Genomic DNA, 19,091 nt, shown 5'->3' with positions numbered 1-19,091 from the left:
TCCTGCTGACTAGAAAAAGGATCTGATGGCCTGAGCTGGTCAACTCACATTGGATCACAAACAGTAAGGCACATATTGAAGATGGTGGGGCAGCAAGCTAGCAGGAGACCCTGGGTCTCTAATGGTCACAGACCTGGACTCTTTACCCTCAGACTTCCTTTGTAAGAGAGAAACAAACACCTAAAGTGTTAAGCCATGGTTACTTCAGGCTTCTTATCACTCAGAGCTGAATCTGATCCTAACAGATTTATAGCCTTAGAGCGACTAAAGGATATCAGTGCACACATCCATCATAGGAGATTACATACCAAAATGTTACACAGTGATTACTCTAGGTGGTGAGATTACAGGTGATTTTTGTTTTCTTCTTTATATCTTTCCATTATATTCAGAAAAAAATTTATGAGTATGTATTGGATCTATAATAGAGCTATTTTTATTTGGAGAAAAGCATCCTAAAGCTTCAAGTGAATTAAAGAAACAAGTTTTCTTTTATTTAGTCCCTTTGAAGAACTCTGATAGTTTAGTTGGATGGATTTCTTTATAAAAGAAACCATGTTGTCTCAGCTGACATCTCCCATTGAATGGCAGCAGCTTGCCTAGCCCAGAAATAGGTTTTGCCAGGCTGAATATCTCAGTGTCCCCTCAAGAACACTCCAAGGACATGGTAATCCCACAGCCACTTTGCCAGTCCTCCACCAGGTTGCTATGTACAGCTGGGTGACATAGTTTAACCAACAAGGCAACAATTTCATCCTTCAAAACTTTCAGGTCAACAAAATGTTGAGTTATAGAAGCCAGACACGAAAGAGAACACACTCAGATGCATAACTAGATAAAAATTCATCAAACTGCATGCACACTTGAAATTTATGTTAATTTTACTATCTGAAAATGTTATTTTAAAAATACCCTGAGGACAGCATCACACTTTCTGGTGATTTCTCTCTACTCAACCTGTTGACGTGACCAAGAATATTCTACGCATTTAGCAGGTCTGCAGGAATGGGGCTCCCCAACTCTTTCTCAGTAAAGGTGAACGTCAAGGAATCAATGAGGGTGTCTGTTCTCTCCTTTTTCCTATCTGGGCACTCTTCTTACATGGCACCCAACAACTGGTCCCACTGATTCTCTGGATCCCTTTCACTTTTTGATGTATTTATTAATTCTGTTACTGTTTATGAGGTCCTTGTAAGATGCTTAGAAAAATCTTGTCCTAAGTAGGTAATTCTGACTTTTATTTACTTTGATGCATTTGCTAAGCTCCCTAATGCTTCTTGTTTTGATTATATTTCACTTTTAAAAATATTTTCTGTAACTGCAATGAATCATACTTTTTGATTTCACATTCCAAAGTTTTTAAGTGTGTAAAATACAGTTTTTCTAACTCCTTTGTCCTAGGTTTCAGAAGGGATGAATTTAAAGGCTCTAGGTGTTTAAAAATTCTTAAACTTCCCTGAAACTTTTTCTTAAAAAAAAATCCTTATTTTGTTACTTCTCAAACCGCTAAGTCTTATATTCCAAGTCCACCACTGTGGCTTCAATCTACCTTTCTAACTTTTGTTCCTAGTACACTCAGCAAGGTCCCAACTGCAGTGAGCTAGAGCTCCAATCACACGTACAAACCTTTCAGATGTTAACAACACACATATAATAAAAATGTTGATATTCTAAAGTAATGAATTAGGAGAATGTGAGCAGACAGAAATGTGTCTGTTTTTGTACACACTGCTACAGAGCAAAAAACATATAAAGTACATATGCACATTATGGGAAAACTGAACACCTCACTTCCAAATCTTTTAAAAAACCACTCTATTGAGGTGTGACTGACATGTGAAAAGATATATGTATTTAATGTAAATAAGTTGCTGAGTTTGGGGATAAGTATACATCCATGAAACCATCACCACCATCAAGTTTATAAATGTATCCATCACCTCTCAAAGTTTCCTCTCACTCCTACTATTATTATTACTATTTTGTGGGGTGGGGGTGGTAGGGAAGAGGGTAGGAACTACCTGGGATAAGACCATCATGTTCCTCCTCCGATGTATTTGTCAGCCAAGGTACTTTCCAAGGCCAGCTCAAATTTTACTTCTCTTGGAAACTTTGATTCTCTGGGTGGAATTCATCTTTCATAATCCTGATCTTACTATTGCCTTTATCACAGTCTGTCACTAAAACCACATACACTCACTCACATATATCAATAGTATACACAGTACACTTATCTATGGTTTGTTGAATAGTGAGTTACTGAGAGGTAAGGTCTATGTCTTACTCATCCTTAGTTTGCTCCACAGCACCGAGGTTTTGTACCAGACAGGCATTTAATAACATTCATTGGCTATACAATTAGAGCCAAATGATGGATTTTTGATACGGCTTCTCTTATCTGTTAGTTTTAACTATCACACAGTTGTTCATCAACAGTTTCTTCCTATTGGATCTATGCAGCTTGACTCAAATACAGTTTAAAATAAATAAGCCACTGCCTAGGGCTCTGAATCCCTTTTTGTTTCTACAGATTTTTTTGGTGTGGTAATTATGTTTATTTTAACAGACAATTTGTTTACATTTCTTGACTTTATCAGGCCTGTCTCTTAAGTACAAAAAGAGAGAAACTATTTCTGGCTGTTCTGTTTTCCAAGGAAACCTTGCAATTTTCTTTTAAGGTCATAGAAGTCTTTTACTTCTACAAGTCTGCTACGTACCACCTAAGACTTTAAGTTATAAAAACCATTGTTTTCCCAAAAGTCTGGAAATGGCTTGCAAGATATAATTAACTGCCTAGAACAAACAATACAGCACAAATAGATCTTCCTCTTAGAAAATAACTTACTGTTGGGCTATGTGAAAGAATCTCACTTTTTTTAGTGACTAGAAAATTTTGGAGCAAGAAAGCAGTTGTAGTATGTAAATTAAAATACACAAAAATTTCAAGCCAATGTAACAGTGCCATGTTGAGTTCAAGCATCATGTCCACTCACATCAGAAATAGAACACAGATGTCTACAACCACCACTCCTGTTCCAAACTACTCTGGAAGTATAAGCCAATGTAATTACACCACAGGAAAAAAAAATGAGGTTAAAAAAATTATCTGCAAAGTTATACACCTAAAAATCTAAGAGAATTAAATGGAAAGATTACTAAATATTAAAATAAGAAAGTTCAGCCTAGGGCTGTGTAGAGAATGCAAAAAAGAAATACTCTTCTTGTAAGTAAACAATGTAGGAAAAGATTCCAATTACAGTAACAACAAAAAAGATATGCTTAAAAAAAGGTTTAAATAAAGGAAAAGACATTTCTTGTTCTTAGATAGACTCAATGATATATTGAAAGAAATAAGTCAATTCTCTCCTTAAATTTTGTAAATTTAACCTGATTCCAAGCAAAATATGAAACGGATTTTATTGGAAACTAATAATTCTAAATTTTATATGAAAAATAAAGGAGAGTAGTCTGGAAAATTCTGAAGTGAGGAACAATGAGTGGAAACAAGTACTACAAGATATTAAAATACACTCTAGAGCTACAGAAGGTAAAATAGCAGTGTAGTATTAATAGATCAAGTAGGGGAGAAGAGAGATGAAAAGGAAATGGAAATATAGGTGCTTTTCTACACATATGAAAAGATGTTCCACGTCTTATACATAATGAGAGAAAAATAACATAAAAAAGTATAATGACATACCATTTTTTTCACTTTCCCAGGAGAAAAAAATAAGACAGCTTGATGATAACACTGTAGTGGTGAGTTGGGATATGCTGCTGGCAAGAGTGTAATCTGCTAAGTCGCGATGGGGGCATTTTGGCAATAAAATGAAATAAGAAATGCATATGCCCTTTGACATATATCCTACAGATATACTTGCAAAAACGCTAACAAAAGAGATTATCTATGCGACGAGATTTCTAATCACTGAAGACTGGAAACAACCTCATGCTCATAGAGGAAGGTTTGGTTAGCTAAATTACGGTATACCTAAAAAATAAAACACTGTGCAACTGACTTTTTTTTCTAGCAATAGTTTGAACATATTTTTGAACCGTGCTGACACTAATTTCACATGTTATGTATTATATTAGCAACAAAAACCATGCCCTAAACTTTAAGTAACAATGAATGATACTCAAATAGTTGGGAGGGATATATATGGAGGAAGGAGAACTCTACCTTCCAGCCTAACATCCATGATTCTAAACTCCTCCTTTAGACAATGAAAAGACAAAGTGTCTGTTACAAATATTAAAAACAAATTTTTTTTGAAAGGAGTACTGAAACTATTTCATTGTTCAGAATGAAAGTAACATGAAAACAAATGACCCAGGATCTTGTTAAATGCAGACTCAATTAGGTGTGGATATGCTGTTTTATAAAATGAAGCTGTTCTAAGTTTCGACATGAAATGATCTCTAAGATGCATTTCTAACTTAAAAAAGAAAAAGGAATATGCAAAACTAGTGTGGGCAGTATCTCACCATTTATGCAAAAAACAAAAAAGATGGAAATTACCCACGTGTATATTTCCACAGAATATCTCTGAAGGATCCACAAGAAACTGACAACTGAGATTGCTCTTGGGGCGGAAGATAAAGGTGGCACAGGATCTTCTCTCTCTCTTTTTTTTAAACTTGTGTACAGATTTTTTTTTTAATTAAACAATGTGCATGTGTTACCTATTTTAAGAAACACAAAAAGATGCTCAACATCACCAATCATTAGGGAAATGTAAATCAAAACCTTACTGAGATACTACTTCACATCCATTAGGATGGCTATTATCTAAATGAACAAAGATAAAATGACAGGTGTTGACGAGCGGTGAAGAGGTGGAGAAATCAGAACCCCTGTGCATCGCTGGTGGGAATGTAAAAAACGGAAAGCAGTACGTTGGTTCCTCAGAAAATTAAATTAGAATTACTGTATGATCCAGCAATTCAACTTCTAGGTGTATACCAAAAAAATTTGAAAGCAGAGACTTGAACAGATTTTTGCACATCCATGTTCACAGCAGCTTTAGTCGCAACAACCAAAAGGTGGAAACAACCCAAGTGTCTACTGACAGATGAATGTATAAAACATATGTGGTATACAATAGAATATTATTCAGCCTTAAAAAGGAAGGAAATTTTGACACAGGCTACAACATGGACGAACCTTGATGATATTATGCTAAGTGATGTCTGGAAATGGATGGTGGTGATGGCTGCACAACAATGTGAATGTAATGTCACTGGGCTGTACACTTAAAAATGGTTAAAACAGTAAATTTTATGTTGTGTATATTTTATCACAATTTTTAAAAAATGTAATGCACAGGGCTTCCCTGGTGGCAGTAGTTGAGCCATGGCCGCTGAGCCTGCGCTCCGCAACGGGAGAGGCCACAACAGTGAGAGGCCCGCGTACCACAAAAAAAAAAAAAAAAAAAAAAAAAAAAAAAAAAAAAAAAAAAAAAAAAAAGAAAGAAAGAAATGCACAAAGAGAAAATCTGAAGAGACCTATAGCAGGTAAAGAAATTGACTTAGTCATTTAAAAATCTTCCCAGAAAAGCCCAGGCCCAGATGGCTTCATTGATGAATTCTATCAAACATTTAAAGAGAAATACCAATTCTTCACACATACTCTTCTGGAATATAGAGAACATTTCCCAGCTCATTCTATGAGAACAATATTACTGATACAAAAGCCAGACAAAGACATCATAAGAAAACTACAGACCAATTTCTCTCATGAATATATATATATATGCAAAAATCATCAACAAAATATCAGCAAACTAAATCCAGCAATATCTACAAAGGATTCTACGTCATGACTAACTGGGAATTATGCCTGGAATGCAAGATTGATTTAACATTAAAAATTCAACTAAGTTAATATACTATATTAATATAATAAAGGACATAAACCATATGATCATCTTGATACACAAAGGAAAAGCATTTGATGAAATCCAAGACCCATTCATGATAAAAATGGTCAACAAACCAGGAATAGAAGGGAACATCATCAACTTGATAAAGGGCAACTATGAAAAACCTACAGCTCATATTGTATTCAGTGGTGAAAGACTGAATGCTTTCTCCCTAAGATTGGGAAGGGGAAAAAAGACTGGCACCATTGCTTGCACCACTTCTATTCAATATTGTATTGGAGGTTCTAGCCAGTGTAATCATGAAAGACAAAGAAATGAAAACATGGAGAAATCAGAAATAAAAACTTATGTCCACACAATATTAATAGCCCCAAAGTGGAAACAATCCAGATGTCTATCAACTGGTACCTGGATAAACAAAATGTGACATATTCATATAGAATATTACTGAGCAATACATGCTACAACATGGATGAACCTCAAAAACACTATGCTAAATGAAAAGTCAGACACAGAAGACTGCATATTGCATGAATCAATTCATATGAAATGAACAGAAAGGGCAAATCTACAAGACAAGATAGATTAGTGGTTGCCTGGGCCTGGAGGTAGTTATGGGGATTGCTAATGGACACAAGGGATCTTTTTGGAGTAATGAAAATATTCTAAAACTGGATTGTGGTGATTGTTGGATAACTCTGTAAATTTACTAAAAGTCACTGCAATGTACCTTTTAAATGTATGACTTTTGTGGTATGTTAATTATACCTCAATAAAGCTATTTAAAAAATGTAAAAAGAAGTAACAATTATAATAATATCCTTTACATTATTAATACTACTTCTTGTTTACCTGTATTTTCATACACTGAAAAAACATATGAGAAGGAAGACTTATTAAATTAGAACATCTAATTATGCCTTTCTCCATTTTACTGGAATAGAAAAATGCAGAAATACTATATTTAGGAAAAGCCAATCTCTGCTTAGGCCATAAATCTGAAGAATAGATTGTGCAAGACCTTTTATTATTCACGTTCCCCCACCCCATTCATAAGCATGAGTGATGAAAAATAAACTGCACCTTAAAGGCAAAAAGGGTGTTAGTTTTACAATTCCTATTAAAGAATGGCTTTCTTGAACATCATCTATCTGATTATCTATCCTTGAGAGAGCTAAAGTTCATTCAGCTGTGCTTTCAATAAATTAAAATGTTTTAGACCCTTAGGGCATTTCCTTCAGATATATGGTCAATCAGGGGCAATTTAAACTTCCTGTTTCCTCACAGTAAAATTCCCACCACAGGCTGGGAATTTAGTCTTGATCACGGAGCCCCTTGGGGCTTTCAAGCTAACTCCTTTCTCCTGCAGTCTTTCCTATTCCCCTTCATTTTCTGTTAGCATTCTTGCCTTTTCTCAGGATCTCCGCAAATTCTGACATCTGTCCTTCTGACTCAGCCCTTCCTGATATGCCAACTCCTAGTTTCATCTCATCGGTCATCCCTTTCCTTTCTGGGGGGCACGGAGGTCTCCTCTGCCATTTACACACACTTGACCCAGCTGCCTCTCCAATCTGCCAGACCCCATAATACTTATAATAACAACTACTGCTCCCACGCATCAGCATTTTCAAAGCAACACCAGAGGTTCTTTGAAAAATTCCTTTTAAAGATTCTCACGGCACCACTTTTTTATCTGAAGAAATCTGCTCCTCTTCTTGGTACATTTTCCCACATCCATACATCACTACTGTAAGGACCTTTTACTAAATATAGCCAAAGTCTAAGAGACAAGAGGGTGTGAGGATTGATGAAAGAAGATGGTTACATTAGTAAGACACATAGTAAGAGTAAAGAAACAGATGGCATCCCTGGCAAGAGTGGGGAAATGTATTCTCATACATTACTGGTACAATGGTAAACCAGTGGGCAAATTGGCCATGTCTGTTACAATTTTAAGAAGGCATCTTCTAGGATACAATTAAATACATTTTGAAGCATTATATTCAAAAACGACTTGAGCCAGGGCCCAACAATATCACTACATCAGAAAATTCACTGTAATATTGTTTGAACTGCACAGTAAGCCCGCTGGACTTTACGTTCCATAAAGGCAGAGAGTAAATCCGTTTTCTTCACTGGAATATGCCTAGTACCTTGGGTAATGCATAGCACAGAAGAGGCAGGTGTTCAGGCAGATCTGTTGAATGAGTAAATTAATGATGATGACTGAAGAGCAGTTTACCCCTGGACCTCTGCTGGTATTCAGCAAGCCAGGAGAGAACTTTCCATTTGGAATGCTAGGTTTTACTGAGTTCTGTGGCCATGATGCATTCTTGGCCCTTGTCCTTCAAGTACACTTTGCAGATCATCAGAGCAAATGGCAGAGGGATTTGAGTACCCAGAGTAAGCCAGTCACAAAACAAATGTGCTACTGCAGTTATAGGCAACAGCAATGCTGTCATGCTTGTTCTGTATGTCAGACTATATGTATTACATGCAAATATAAAATTTTCTTTTCAAGTCAACTGTTAATGAAAAAAACCTTGCTATATATATATTTTTTGCCTTAAGTATAAAAGATTTAATCTTCAGGGTAACCATTAGGACTTTGAAATGCCCAAGACTAAAATAGCCGGTTTTACCTGAGAGCTCTATTGAACAATGTATGTGATTTGGCCTCATGTCACTTTTCAGAGTTTGAGGAAAGCATTCTCAAGGGAAAAAACCTATCACACTGAGGTGATGATAAAACGTGACCTTTCTAAAACTTGAAATGATATTAAATCATAAAGACACATGAGGGCACTCTAATCAACCAGCAAAGAGAAACACAGAAAAGATAGTGAAATCAGGTTGACATTTTAACAATTGTACTGAAATAGGTGAAGTAAGTCCTGGTAAAATTGCGAGTGTTTGTACTTTACAGCGAGAAATTTTCTGTTCCTGATCCAAAGCCTAAGAAGCCAAAAGGATTCTGCAAGTCTGAAAATTGCAGGAAGAATTCATCGCACTCAGATCCAAGGTGAGGATTAACCACACCCCTTTCTAATGATTTGTTAAATTGACCTTGGAGCAGGATTTGCCCCTTTCAAGCCAATATTTTCTTTATAATCTACAATTCCACTTGGTGCTTTACTTGTCCTCCGCTGGAAGCGGCCCATGAATCCACGGCTTTGCTCCATCTGTTCTCCTAAGAGACATGGTGAGTTAAGTTTGAGCCTCCCCGCCACCCACCAAAGCCAGTTGTAATGAAACAGCATTTTCACAGAGGAGCATAGACCACCGAAGAAGATACCTCAAGGCCTTCTTGAGGCTTTACATTTGTAAATAAAACTACAGCATAAAAGTTCCTCCATCAAATTCAAAAAGTATAACGTAACAAGAGTTTAAGTGACCTTTCTTTCAGACCTTTAACAAGTTGGACACAAGAACTGCAGAGAGCCCTGGATTCTGAGGCAATCAGGCTCATTCACTAAGGATTGTCATTCAACTTCTTTTTTATTTTTATTTATTTTTTTGCGGTACGCGGGCTTCTCACTGCTGTGGCCTCTCCCGTGTGGAGCACAGGCTCCGGACGCGCAGGCTCAGCGGCCATGGCTCACGGGCCCAGCCGCTCGGCGGCATGTGGGATCTTCCCAGACCGGGGCACGAACCCGTGTCTCCTGCGTGTCCCCTGCATGGGCAGGCGGACTCTCAACCACTGCGCCACCAGAGAAGCCCCTGTCATTCATCTTAAAGGCACATTCAAATTTGTGCCTCAGTAAAATTACAAATAATTCCCTGTCATCGATCCTTGGGGTCAAATGTAATAGTTAGAATGGAAAGTATTAAAACTTTGAATGCCAAAGGTATACTGTGGTTGCATAATAAAATCTTTGTTGACTGAATAAACTAGAAGATTCTCTCCATCACTGGAACTATCTATAGGAAGTATGACACACGATGCATTCTTGAACTGCTTATCATTTTATTCACTTTAACCTTCATCTATTTTAATGACTAAATTCCTGGCCATGATATTTCAAATTCAATTTCTGTCAATGTATTCGGTTTTTTGTGTTTTTTTGGTCTCATGGTCTTTTGTTAAAGACCCGGGTGAATTCTAGCTTCTACCCTTTGCTGAATTTGGCCATCAGGGTGCACCCAATTAGGCTCAATCTATACTAAAAGCAGAACATGCTCTAAAATGTGCTAATTTAGAGGACACGTTTCTAATTTTCCTGTTCCTTTCAAAATTATTCTGATTAATTGAAGGTGCCAAATAATTTTCCTTAGTTAAATAAAGCTGCCTGATATTATAGACAGTCATTAAAATCCTTTGAGCTGGTATCTCTCTAAGAAGGAGCTATCCAAGGATTACATGATATTGGCATCCAGCGTCTTCCTTTGGGTGTGTGAAAAGCCACCAAGACAGTGATGCGTAAGGTTAGAGAACTATAAATGGCATCACAGAGGCTAAATTGGGTAGTACAGACACCAACCTGGGCACTCAACTGGTATGCTCTGATATGGAGCCCTTTAGATGATCAAGGAAGTCCCCAGAGTTTAATTTTTTACCAATAATCGTTCTTAAGATCTTAATTCAGCCAAACTCAGATTTAAAGCTAATTTAGAAAATATCCTTGAATGAACTTTCTCTCAGTCTGCACTCTGGCTTTGTTTCTGTGAGAGATAACCCAGCATGTGCTGGTCCCTGTGCAAAGCACCAGAGTCCCTGCCCTCATTAAGCAACAGACTGGAGGAAGGAATCTTGGGTTCAGATCCTGGGTCTATCACTCTTTTCATCTGTGTAACTTCGAGCCACTTCATCTCCTGAAGGCTCAGTTTTTCTTCTATAAAATGGGAACACTATCATCTAGATCAAAGGATAAAATGTGACTCTAAATAGCAAGTACCTTCCTAGCACAATGCCTGGCACACAGTAAGTGCTCCATAAAAGGCAGCAATCATTCTTTTTCACTCCAATGGTTATTGCTTATTGTAATGTTTTGACTTCACCCCTTAATCTTTTCTCAAGAACATTAACAGACCTTGACAATCTTTCAAGAATTATTTATTCAACTACTATTTAGTGGCATCACACAATGCGTTGGGCCCTGGGAATTCAAGAATCCACAAGATGGAGGACAGACATAAAACCAATAATAACAAATGCCATAAAAAAGGAAGTGTGCCATGGAAGCACATAACAGGGGTACTTAATTCAAGGAAACCGTGAAGAAGTGCTATTTAAACAGAGATCTGAAATATATGAAGAAATAAGTCAGGCAAAAAAGAAGTGGAGGCAATGGAACAGATTTCAAGTCCCAGAGGCAAAAGAGAGTGGGGTGGGGGGCACTTCCCTGGTGGCACAGTGGCTAAGACCCCACACTCCCAATGCAGGGGGCCCGGGTTCCATCCCTGGCCAGGGAACTAGATCCCACATGCCGCAACTAAAGATCCTGCAGGCTGCAACTAAGACCTGACAGCCAAAATGGGGTGGGGGGCACTTCCCTGGTGGCACAGTGGCTAAGACCCCACACTCCCAATGCAGGGGGCCCGGGTTCCATCCCTGGCCAGGGAACTAGATCCCACATGCCGCAACTAAAGATCCTGCAGGCTGCAACTAAGACCTGGTACAGCCAAAATTAATTAATTAATTAATTTAAAAAAAAAGAGAGCAGGGAGAGTTCAAGGAACTGGAAGATGTGCAATATAATTGGAATGAGGAGGTCAAGGGAGAGGAGGGCTGGAGAAGTTGGGAGGACCAGGTAAGTCAAGAATTGTTAAGACTTTATCCTAAGGGCAAAGGAAGCTACTGAGGGGTTTCAGGGAACTCTGCAATTTCAAGCAACTTCTGGGACACCGGGTAGAGAATGGATTGGAGGGTGCTGAGACTGAGTGCAGGGAGACCAGTTAGAAGGCCTTGTTGAATTCCAAGTGTCAAGTGAAAAGAGCCCGTACAAAGGGAGTATTAGTGGGACTGGAGAGACATAGACCAGTTCAAGAACTGCAGAATCAACAAGATGTGGTCATAGATTGTGTGTGGGATGGATATTTGGAGAAGCCATCATCTCCAAAACAAGAATGTGCTTGATAAAATGTATTTCTGTGTTTCATGATATAAATACAAAATATGGCTTACTTACATATTTCTGATGCAGTACACAAAGTTAAAATTTTTAGGCCATGGAGGATTTATTCCAACTCTATGGGAGGCATGACACAAAAAAGAAGTCTAACTTACTGAGTGCTAATGTGCTAATGTTTTTGAAACCACTTTGCTGTGTTGAAAGATATTCTGCATTATAAACCATCAACTACCAAATGACTTTTAGTTATGTACTACATGGATGACAAGAGGGAGGGAGTATAGACAATACTTCCTCTTCCTCTGAGGCATTTTATGGTTCTTAAAGGAAAATAAGTGAGTTTCTACTTTTGTCCACGTTTTCCCATCTCTAAATAAAATAAGCAGGAGGAGTTTATAAGCAAACCAAAGTATATGTAAACTAAACCCTAACTCTCTGATACCCTCAGCAAATGAGTTGTTATGGAAAAAAACTGTTTCCCACTTGCCTGCCTTTGCACCAAGCACACCAATTGTGATTTATCTTTTATTGAGGGAACATGGTCTGTGTTTCAACCATTCTGGTGCCAAGTTCTGTTGCTTCTATACAATGAACCCTCTTCAAGAAGGTCCTAGCCTACTCACCCTTCTTATCAGTTAGAGTCACCTTTCCAAGGAGCTGTCTCACACTCCCCATGCACCCTCATTATCCTCTCAATCCCCAAACCCTGAACATGAACACAGTGAATTATAACTTTTTCATTACCTTTGTATCTTCTTCATTAGATTGCATGCTTCTTTAGAGCAAGGGTGATGACTTTCAATTCTGCATTTTTAAATGTTTCCTAAACTGACCCAGGAGCAAATTGTTACTCTCAAGGTTTACTGATCTGTGCCCTTCTCCTTACCTAAACAGCTGTAGATAGAGACAGTTTTGGAGTTGAATCCACTTTTAATACTTTCTCTGACTTCTCAGAAAACAGCTGACACTGTGCAGGGTATATATGCCTGTAGCGTGTGTGTGTACGTACACGTGCACTTTGCAAAAGCATGCTCAAATAATTAAGAAAAGAAACCTTTTGTTTTTCTACAAAAACTACAGAAAGTAAAGCCTGACAACACTTGGCTGCAGGAACATGAATTTTAAAAGGTTGAGAAACAGCATCTCACACCTGCTTCTCTACTCTAATTATGCTATTACTAATCCCATACAGTTGGAATAAACTAGTTAAATCTGTGTGCACAGAGTAAAATGGCTCAAAACAAAGGCCTGAGCAGCTTTCCTATAAGCCAAGTGTTTGAGTTTTGTGATGCAAAGACTTCTCCAGGTATCCTGGCATGCTCCATCTAACCTTGGCTCACGCAGTCCCTTACAGCTCTAGACTGGAACGCCTTAACACTTCCTTTCAGCCCATCTTACACAGAGTTTAAGATTCAAATCCTCCAAGATCACACCCTGACCTCGTCCTTCTCTGAACAACAAGGGCAGTTAGGAGTCTATAACGGAAAATTTAATAAGAGATTACGCTCTACCCAGTATTTTCTAAACTCTGTTCATATGTTAACCAAAGCCTTCTCAACAACCGTAGGAAGAAACGCTAATCAAGTGCCAATCGCGTGGAAAGAAATTAACCCATTATAACACTCACGTGGCAGCTGAGAAACAAATCAAACCTGGTTCATTAAGCCCAATGTTAGTTTGTATGTGAAGAAAGGTGACAGAGTCAATCTCTTATCTAGCCAAAGGGACCCGCCAAGGAATGAATAAGACCAGGCAGTTACGGGGGGTCGGGGGTGGGAGGTGGGATTCAAACTCCTCAGCAACAAACAGTAGCTTTCCTTAGTCCACCCCACTTTCTAGTCCCTAACTGACACCCCTCCTCCGCGACGGTTCCCTTCCCAAGGTGGAAACGACGAAGTCCAAAAGGATATGCCCTCTGACCTAGGAGCGGAGACTCACCAATTTCATATTGGACTTCTGGCTGTTCAATACCACTCACTCCACTCCTCAGATCCAGAAAGCGTCTTCCGGTTCAATCTCCGCCACCGGCCGGCCGAGAGCATCGCGGGACATGCAGTCATTCTTCCCTACGCACCGCCTCCTCTCCGCTGCATCATGGGAAATGTAGTCATCTCTCCGTGCATCATGGGAACTGTGGTCGTCTTTCCTTTTCCTCCCTTTCCTCTCAGAATACCGCCTTCCGTCAGCTCAAATTCATCCCGGCCGCCAATTCATCCTCCCTCTCCACCCCAGCATGATATCATGTCCCCCTTCTGGGCCCGGGATCCATGGTATTCTGGGATGTGTAGTCCCTACGGCTTTGGCGCCCCTTTTCCCTCCTCCCTGTGGGAAGGCGGATGGGCGCGGGACTTGCCGGGAGCTGTAGTTCCCTGGGGCCTCCAGACGCCCGGTCCGGCGCCTTTACTCAAGGGAGGCAGGAACTACAACTCCCAGGGCCACTAGGCGGCAGCAGGTGGGAGCGGGGCTGTTGATATCAATATGGCGGTTCTCAGCCAGACAAAGACAGTCAGTCTGATGTGATTGAGACAAGGGAGGTTTTCAGGGGGAGACTGGGAGATAGGGGCCTCCCCTCCCCCTTCTCCTCTTCCTGCGCCGGCCTCAACCCCTCCCCAGTCCCCTCCCGACGGGCGCCCCACGCGGAAGACAACCCTCCCCCTCCCGCTTTCCCCTCCTCCCTACCTCAGCCCTTCGTACCGGGACGTTGGGGAGGGGGCTGTGCCGGGCGGAGAGAACTCTGCAAGGATTCTGAGGTGAGTCGAGCGGTTTGGAAGCCGGACTACCTCAAGTCTATTTCCTCACTTCTTTCTCTTCACTTTTTTTTTTTTTTTGGAGGGGTTTGGGGGAGAAAGTGAGTGGGCTGGGGATGGGTCTCTTAAGCGGCCCGACTGAGTGGAGGGAGGAAGCGGGGGGCTTCCGACGGGGGCGACCCGGACGCAGGGTCTGGGGTGGGGCAGTTTGTGGGGGCGGTAATGGAAAGGCGTCGGTTGCTCCCCAACTCTTTCCTCCTGGTTGCCTCCCCGATGGGCGGAAGGTTTGAATCCTGGAGGTGGGGTCTCTTGTTTGGAGTTTGGGAAACTGTGAGGGGAATTTGAGGTGTGTGGGTTGTTTGGGGTGCAGAACTGTGTTTGAAACTGGGTGACGTGTACTTGGGTGATGTGTTCGCCTTGAATAAATGACTCCGGAGAGGAAGTTCGAGAGCCGGAGTCGGAGCTTTTAGCTGGGCCTGGGCGGGGAGGCGTGCGCGAGGTGCGGGTCCTGAACCTCTGGGCTGGCGACGCGGCGCAGGGTGGCCGCGGTGAGCGACTCGTTTGTGTCCCATCGCCCGCTCACACTCCTCCCCGCCTCCCGGGACGCATCTCCACCCCAAACTCCGGGCAGGAGCCCTGGAGAGATGCGGGTGTGTGGAGATGGCTTTTTGCATCCTGAAGTCGGCAGATAGGTGGGAAAGGAAAAGTGTTCTTAATATTTTATTCCGGAACCGTGTTTCGGTTACACTGTTGGGGCTACTTTGAAAGGAGTCCTCCACCCACCCTCACCCCAAAACAGTAGGTGGAGGGATCTCTCTGTGGTCTTCGCGTTCAATAGATTAAACAGTACTTAAGATTCGGGGGCCTGGGGGTGGGGCTTCGGGAGTGCTGCCATGTGTACGCGTCTCTGTGTGTCTGCTGAAGACACAGAATGACTGTTGTGTATCCTGAGATAGGGCGACTTATTTTCGTAGTAGGAAGAACTGTTGGAAATTGTTGGAGGTGCGGGGGGAGTAGCGGAAAGGCGCTGCTTGTATTTTTCTTTTACCCCACCCTGTTCTGTCTCGCATTTGTCTGAAAGCTGGTATGGAAGAGAGAGGAAACACTGGGTGAGTGAAGAGGAGAATGCAGTTGGCATTAAAGATACTGTACTATGGAAAGTTGAATGGTGGTGTAGAGTGGGTTGCTGTTTTAATTTACCGTGGAGCTTTAAAAACCCTACGTATCATATAGGAGAGAGTGATGTGACTAGTTCATTTCTCTGGGATCCTGCAGGTATAGAAACCTCTGCCTTCTCTCCCTGCCTGCCTGCCCGCCCGCCTGCCTGTCTGCCTTCCTTCCCTCCTTCTTTCCTTTCTTTCTTGGCGTGGTACATTTCTCTTCCTGGATGGACATGCTGCCTCCTGTGCCTGTTTATTTAGTTTGTGCTACGTGGTTGTGCTTTTACTGGTTTTGCTGTAAAATGCATCATTCGATGAAAAGGACCTGCATCTGTTTTTGTTTTGCATCTCTTCCACAGGTAATTATCACATCAAGATCGCAGTGCTTTGCGTTAAACTTATTTTAAAATTGCACAACTAAGATAGATCTAGTTGAATTATGTGTATAAGTCAAGTTTGGCAAATTTGAATTCTGATTTTTTTTTCTTCCGAGTTTCAATTGGAGTTATAAAAGAAAGAGGATTGCAACATCTCTTGTTTCTCACAGTCTTTAATATTTAAAAACATTACACCAGGAGATTTAAGATAATATAATTTGTACTTCTTTCGGTCTGAAATATGTTTTTCAATAACCATTCTTTTGTGACAGATTTTTAGTGTAATGGACTTTTAAATAACTAAAGGATTTGGCATAATTTCTCTTTTGACTGCTGAGAATTTAATGTATTTACATATTTAATGTATTTACATATCCAAACTTATCAATTCTTGAACCTATCAGTAAAGGACCTTAGATACCATAAAAACTGAGAGTCACATAGTGTGTAATTTTATGGTATGTTTTATAACCTTTGATTTGAAATTTCTGCAGTTGGTCATTCACACAGATAAGCTGTCTATAAACATGAGGTAGCATATATATTTAGATTGACCTGAATAGAAAAAAAAATTGATGTGTTTTCTAAATCTCAAATTTAGAACATACAATATGTTGATATAAAGTTGAGGTTTCAGTTTGCTATAGACTAGGATTTCCAGAATTATTTGTTTTAACCTTCTATTTTAGCCTGAAATATTACTTTGCAAAAACTGGAGAAAAATCCTGTGTACTACATAATAGAGTGTTTTTCTGCTGAAAGATATTCTATTAGACTTAGAGTTTTAAAATGTTCAATAATTATTTTAGAAATAAAAAAACTAAAATGTTTGTTAAGAGTTGGAAAAATATTAAAATATAAGAAGATTTTCTCTTCTACCCACCCTCACCTCAGATTTTCTTTTTGTTTGTTTTCCTCTACCGAAATGCAAAGTTACTTACTGGGAAAGGCGTTCATTAAACTTTTTCTGACTAGTGGTTTTGTTGAAACCAGATATATTCCTTGCATTCGATGGGGTGGGGTGCTTCTGTTGCATTTTAGGCACCGAGCATTAAAATGTTGTAAAGCCTTTACTGCAGGTTAAAGCATAATAACGTTCTCAGCATGTGGAAGTCATATGGTTTACGAAAAAAGTAGAAAATTAGGGCATTGGTGCCTGTCAAGCTTAAAATTTCATCCCGTAACTGTGAAAGACATATTTATTTAATGTGATTGCTTCTAAAAATGTTGCCTGTATGATGGGAGGTTGAAAATCCAAACTGTTTTTAACCAATCTGTTGCTAGTGTACTGCGTACTATGAATACTGTGGTTGCAAACGTGCATCAAGGAGGCTTTAGGGGTCAGCTTTATATTGAATGTCTTTAGTGAGGCTTCATTTTTCACTGCTGTATGAATAGATTTCAGTCTTTTTAGCACAAATCCTTAGTGGAAGCGTCACTAACAGAAACTTAATAGCTCAGTGTTGGTAAGTTATAAATATATTTCAACAAACCTTTCATTGTTTCATCATTTAAAAAGATAGAAGTGACCAATTTATGGCAATATTTGTGGCAAGTATTGATTGGTATGGCATTGCTTGTTTCAGAAGTTAAACACATGGGGAGTATTTATGCTTAATTTGTTCATTTTGGATCTTTTGTTTGTTATATTGATAAGTCCATTCCACTTTTAATGTTTCAGATAGCTTCCATGTTTCCTGTAAAACCATGTTTGATTTTTCGATTCATTTCTTTGCAGCTCTTCTATTATTTTTGTATGCAGATCTTTAAACTTGACTTATTTCTCTTGGGAATTAGAAATTTATCCTAAGGTGTCATTTTTCATAAATGAAAGTTGGTATACTCCTCAACTTTTAAAAAATGTTAACATTTATAGGTAAACTTAAAAATGCTCAGTGAGAATAGGTTGGGTTTGTTTTGTGTACCTGCTTTATTTAGGTTTTTTTGGCTTCCAGAATTAATTTTACAGCTCCTTTTGCTGTATGGCTAGATTATTTTCTTAACTGTTGGCTTTTACTTCTCAGTTTAGTAGAACTTTATAAAAAAAAGTTGTTTATGAGTGGAAATCACAGCTTGTCTAAAGTGTCATGTATGTACATTCACATGCACTCACATATATAGCACCTTTATGTTTGTTTTTGTATGATAGTGGTGTATATCTATCAGGCATGCAACCCATAAAAAAGGAATCTGAACCACAAATAATAGGAGGCTCTAAAAAACGGCTCAAGCTAGAAACCAGAGTAAGCACCACCACATGTTGTCCACGTTATAGAAGCTATGGAGATTTTCAGTGTCACTGCAAACCATGATTTTAGTAGATTCTGCCAAAATCTGTTTCTCTCAAAAAGAAAGCTAGTGGTATTGAAAATTTTCTGAAAATAATATTAAGTAATATGTGATTAAATTCCTAGGTGCAACTTCCCCTCCCCACCCCCTACCCCCCAGGTGACTTACTGGTCTTAGGTCTCATCTAAGTAAAGAGTATAGATTTTTCTGAGTGATAATGTGATGTAAAACTCTTAGAGCCTATTTAAATATAACCCAGTGCTTTAGATAACTTGTTTTTCTTGATCTTAGATGAGACAAATTGGAAATTTACTATACATTGTTTTGGACACTTTCCAAGAGCATTTAGTTACTGGAAGGCCCTGGCTTTAGCATAGTTTTACCCTTACAGTGGTAATAAGGTTGAAGTTGCAGTAAGTTTTTCCAGTGGTTATTATAATCCTAATGTAGTATGTTACAGATCCTTGACTTGGGCTATAAGGATAGTGGGTTTTTTTTGTTTGTTTACATTTACAGACAGAAGGGGAAAAAAGAACCTAGTCGATTTAACTTTAAAGTAATG

The 19,091-nt window shown here is 39.4% G+C and overlaps 2 protein-coding genes across 2 annotated transcripts in view; one reads left to right on the top strand and one right to left on the bottom strand.

Moving 5' to 3' along the window:
* Window positions 1-14,208, bottom strand: part of INTS9 (integrator complex subunit 9) — a 110,076-nt gene extending 95,868 nt beyond the window's left edge. The window contains exon 1 of the mRNA XM_007466149.1: window positions 13,895-14,208. Within this exon, the coding sequence (XP_007466211.1) occupies window positions 13,895-13,903 (9 nt within the window). The 5' untranslated portion in view covers window positions 13,904-14,208. The remainder of the gene's footprint in view (window positions 1-13,894) is intronic.
* Window positions 14,209-14,421: 213 nt separating this feature from the next.
* HMBOX1 (homeobox containing 1) overlaps window positions 14,422-19,091 on the top strand; it is a 178,547-nt gene continuing 173,877 nt past the window's right edge. Inside the window, exon 1 of the mRNA XM_007466146.1 lies at window positions 14,422-14,706. The gene's annotated coding sequence lies outside the window, so the exon portion shown is untranslated. The remainder of the gene's footprint in view (window positions 14,707-19,091) is intronic.

Source organism: Lipotes vexillifer, unplaced genomic scaffold (assembly GCF_000442215.2).
Source record: "Lipotes vexillifer unplaced genomic scaffold, Lipotes_vexillifer_v1.1 scaffold308, whole genome shotgun sequence".
Taxonomy (NCBI): Eukaryota; Metazoa; Chordata; class Mammalia; order Artiodactyla; family Lipotidae; genus Lipotes; species Lipotes vexillifer.
Note: the sequence above shows the minus strand (reverse complement) of the source record. Positions and strands in the feature narration are given on the sequence as shown.